This window comes from Sinocyclocheilus anshuiensis, unplaced genomic scaffold (genome assembly GCF_001515605.1).
Source record: "Sinocyclocheilus anshuiensis isolate Anshui unplaced genomic scaffold, SAMN03320099.WGS_v1.1 scaffold117, whole genome shotgun sequence".
Taxonomy (NCBI): Eukaryota; Metazoa; Chordata; class Actinopteri; order Cypriniformes; family Cyprinidae; genus Sinocyclocheilus; species Sinocyclocheilus anshuiensis.
Genome location: NW_015536624.1, coordinates 623,428 through 628,545, shown reverse-complemented (window position 1 = coordinate 628,545; position 5,118 = coordinate 623,428). Strand labels below are relative to the sequence as shown.

Below are 5,118 nucleotides of genomic sequence, written 5' to 3'. Positions count from 1 at the left end.
GTGTGTGTGTGTGTGTGTGTGTGTGTGTGTGTGTGTGTGTGTGTGTGAGTGGGTGTCTAACACTTGAAGTCTAACAGACAGAAGGCCAGACTAATCTCGTCAACACATCCTTCTCACACCTCATGTGTGAACCTGTGAATTGTAAATGCAGAGATGTGTGTGAATAGTTGTGGAGGGGGTGAATATATGAATCCCAATCCTCTTTCTCTCTGCTGCTTTGTGAGCTTTATGATGAAGAATAGACTTCATATCTGTTCACTACTGACGGGCGACACATACATTGATCATTTATGACGTATGTTGTATTATATTTCATATTATAACAAATAATAATTTGATATTTCCCATAAAATAATAACATTTTACAGTAAATATATATAATAGATATATATGTATATATAATATTTCATAATATGACAAATAAAAATTTAGTGATACATAGTGATAATGATACATTATTTATAAAATATAAAGAATTTAGAAATAAATAAATAAATAAAAGAACATTTTATAATACAATTATTACGGACGGACAAATAGACAGAGCTGGGCACAATACAAATTGTAGTCCATACTTACAGATGACATAAGGAAAACTGTAGTTAGTAACGTAATCTGGGTTACTCAGTTTGTGACTCTGGAGCACAAAACCAGTCTTAAGTCGCTGGGGTATATTTGTAGCAATAGCCAAAAACAAAACATCATAAAATACATTAAATATTACATTAAACAAGGGTTTCCCAAACTGGGCTTAGTGTAAGAACTGCAGTGGGTTTGCTAATAATGAATGAAATCATAAAAATGAAAAATAAATTATTTAAACGTTTGAACACTTAAAATAAAAATATGTATTACCTGCACATCAGTGTGACCATTAACAGACACCAGAGAACTTCAAACATGCGAATGTGTTGTTAAATTATCTAAATATTAACTTCCTTCCAATTTAATATTTCATCTGAAAGGGGTTTGGCTGACAAATAATTTGGGAATCCCTGCATTACATGAACAAACATTAATAAACATGAAAACAGCAATGACATTACACGGCCAAAGTCTTCTATAAAAAAGTAACAGTAATCTGAAACAATGTTATAGATACAGAAACGTTAATGATGCTTCGTGTCAACCAAAGCAGAGTAAAATTCAATAAGTGATAAGCAAATGAATAGCTTCATAGCACAGTAAGCACACAGAGTCCTAATACAGTTTGTGAGAGCTGTTAAAGCTCAGTTCATTTTTAGGTGAACTATCCCTTTAAGTGAGTTAACCATAGAGTCAAGAGATCACATGACTCACCTATCCGGAGACAGAGATCCCTCAGAAGACATGCCATGGTAAGGAGACGGTGTCAGGCGAGTGTCCGGACGGAATTCCTTATCGTACGCCATCATGTTCCACTCCTGACGCCGGTTACGAGCTTTACGGACTTTCTTTACCTCGCGAGTGGGATCCTCCGTGTGCTTTTGCTCTTGCTAAGGCAGAAAAAATGAAATGTTTCTATAAGCTTGAGTGATAATATTTGACCCCACAAAATAGGAAAAGTCTGTAAATCAACACTGACCTGATGATTACAGATGATTCGTTTTGGGGCAATTTTCACAAGCAACATTTTCAAAACTCACTCATGTCATGATTATGTAGGTGTCATGTCATGATTATGTAGGTGTCTTGTCATGATTATGAAGGTGTCATGTCAGTCTTATGCACACCCCTTCAAGTAAAGTGTTACCGTGTTTAGTAACTTGCATAATTTTTTGTTCCATACATGGTCTAACTGCTTGAGAGGTGCTTTTTCATCCAAATCCAGAAGCATTTGCAAATTTATTTACAATGGCATTTACATGATCCGATATTTCGAATATAGTCAAAGCTAAATGATATGACACTAGGATTTTTAGAAAAGAAAATATAAAAGAGAAAAAATTAGGGAGAATCAATAAATTATTAATCATTTACTGCCATTGTGTGAATAATATGTAATCATGTAATGCATAAAAAGTAACTGTAATCTGATTATGATAAAATGTAATATACTCTAATTAGTATACAAGTACTTGGTTTTTGGAATCTGATTATGCAATCCAGATTACATTTAATCATGCAGTTACTACCAGCTCTGCAGACAGACAGATTTCAACTAGCGATCGGTTCAGTAAATTCTGATTCAATGATACGTTTGCCTCAACACTCCAAAATTGTTGGGGTCATTAATTAATAAATTCATGTGTTCTGTCCCTCCAATGCATAATTTGGTTGATTGAAAATTATTAAAAATGATCAAATTGAGAACATGACCATTTTGCCTTAACTAGACTTTACTTCTTATAGCTGATGTGCCTGCAGTTGAATGGATGATTCCCCTGAGCGGTTTCACTCGTCAAAACATTGTAAAAAAAATATTGAGATCAAGAAACTTTTTAATTTTTTTATCTATTTCACCCTGAACTTTCAATTGTCTGCGCTGTGATTTCTCCATTCAACTGCACATAAAACACACACGCGCATAAGGAAAATATCTTCAGCCTGTCAAGCTTTTTACTTCTCTGCTCATTCACACACACACACACACACACACACACGCACACGCACACGCACACGCACACGCACACACACACACACACACACCGTGCAAGTCTGTTTTCCTTCACATTACTGATGGAGGTAATAGGCAAATAAATCACGTCTCAGAGGAGGTGTGTGTCCGACTGTGTGAGTGTGTAATGCATTCAACTCATAGTTTTAGTGCTCTACATTGCTACAGCAACAAATCTTAAACAGCATTAATATCCCAAACAGAGCTGAAGCAACACACACACACACACACACACACACACACACACACACACACACACACACCTGTATACCAGCACTCCTATTTCATTCATAATTATAATGTCTGGACTTCAGCAACGAACTGACCACAGTCCCTCAACTCATCACATATAATGTCAAGTGCTATTTAAAGTCACTAAACTAATCCAATATAACATCTATCACAATACACTCTTCCTAAACTGACAATACATAAGATTAACTAATCATATATAGTATTTAGCACTAAACACAATGCCTAAACTAATAATATATTTAATATATTTAAGGTAAGTCACTAATCTAATACAATCAAAGTCACTAATATAACATCTAATATAAAATATTTAGCCACTAATCAAATATAACATCCATTCCTATATACCAAGATTCTAAACTAATTTTTAGGTTACTAAAATAATCAAATAACATTTATTTTTGTTTATTTAACTACACACAGTGCCTAAACTAATAATATATCAAGACAATATTTAAGTCCACTAACTAATCAAATATAACATTTACATCACTATACACAGTCCATAAACTAATAATACATAATATATTTAAAGTCACTAAACTAATCAAATATAGCATATCAGTATATACCAATAATATATAACCAATAATATATCAAATTAAAAAAAACAATTAAAGTCATATTCAGCTCCTAAACTAATACCATATCAAATATAACATTGTTCACATCACTACACTAATCAAATATAACACTTATCACTATATACAGACCTAAAACTAATAAAATATAATAGAATTTAGTCACTAATCAAATAAAACATATATACTGTCACCAGTGTTGTGTGTAACACGTTACTAAGTAACTGTAATTAAATTACTTATCCACTGAAAAAGTAAAGTAAGGGATTACTGTTCATTTTTAGGTAATTTAATTACAGTTACTTATAAAGTACTTGCGTTACATACTGTAAATAATTTCAACAGTTCTAAAATCAATATTGAATTTGAAATCTAAATTTACAGTCTAAAGATAAAACTGAATGCAGCATCTTTAACCCTCTGCGTGCCGGCGTGTTCACTTTCAGTTTTTCCTGAAAAACTGAGCAACTTTCTACGCATCACAAACTCAGCGAATACTTGACACAGAGACATGAGAAATATGTCTATAGAAAGCTTGAAGTGTCTACTTTTAAATGAACGAATTCAAATAGAAATGAATATTATCTGATTATGTAATCCGCATGAAACTAAAGCGAGGTACAGACTTTCCCGTATCTGAAAGCTTGAAGTGTCTACTTTTAAATGAACGAATTCAAATCGAAAACGAATATTCTCTGATTAGGTAATCAGAATCAGAATCAGTTTTATTCGCCAAGTGTGCACAAACACACAAGGAATTTGTTGTGGTTTTTAAGAAGCTCTTGGTACATACATGCATACATACATACATACATATATATCTGACATGAGAACAGAAACATTTAAATAAGACTTAACAATAAATAATAATGTGTATGAATCTGGAACAGAAGATTTATGTACAGATTTGTGCATTATTTACTCTATATATACAGCTGTATAAAAATATGCATATGTATTTACATAGTACTTGAGAGAGAGGCAATAATTAGAGATGGAGAATGAATTACAGAACACAGGTAATGATTCCTGTGTTAGCTGTTTAGGCTGGAGATGGCATGGGGGAAAAAACTGTTTTTATGCCTAGATGTTCTAGTGCACAGAGATCTGTAGCGTCTGCCTGAGGGGAGAAGTGCAAACAGGTTGTGTCCGGGGTGAGAGGGGTCTTTGATGATGTTGCCTGCCCGTTTCTTCACTCTGGAGTTGTACAAGTCCTGAATATTGGGCAGGTGGACACCAGCGATCTTTTCTGCTGTCCTAACAGTCCGCTGCAGTCTTCTTATATCTGATTTGCTGGCTGACCCAAACCAGACAGTTATAGAAGAGCACAGAACCGACTCAATAACAGCTGAGTAAAACTGTGTCATATGCGCCTGTGGCAGGTTGAACTTTTTCAGTTGACGAAGGAAGTACAACCTCTGCTGAGCCTTTTTCACGATGAGTCAATGTGAGTGTCCCACTTCAGGTCCTGTGAGTTGGTGGTTCCAAGGAATCTGAATGACTCCACTGCAACCACAGTGCTGTTCATGATGGTGAGTGGGGGTTTCTCCTGAAGTATACTATCATCTCTACAGTTTTGAGTGTGTTCAGCTCCAGGTTGTTGTGACTGCACCAGACAGCCAGCTGCTCCACCTCTTGACTGTAAGCAGACTCGTCGCTGTCCTGGATGAGGCAGATGACTGTAGT

The 5,118-nt window shown here is 34.8% G+C and overlaps 1 protein-coding gene across 1 annotated transcript in view; it reads right to left on the bottom strand.

The window, feature by feature from the left end:
• The window catches only part of LOC107704840 (netrin receptor UNC5C-like), an 89,788-nt gene extending 88,176 nt beyond the window's left edge, over positions 1-1,612 (bottom strand). The window contains exons 1-3 of the mRNA XM_016507865.1: positions 1,565-1,612; positions 1,300-1,475; positions 580-635 (exon numbers count right to left, since the gene is read on the bottom strand). Coding sequence (XP_016363351.1) covers positions 580-635; positions 1,300-1,475; positions 1,565-1,612 — 280 coding nt within the window. The remainder of the gene's footprint in view (positions 1-579; positions 636-1,299; positions 1,476-1,564) is intronic.
• Positions 1,613-5,118: the final 3,506 nt, after the last annotated feature.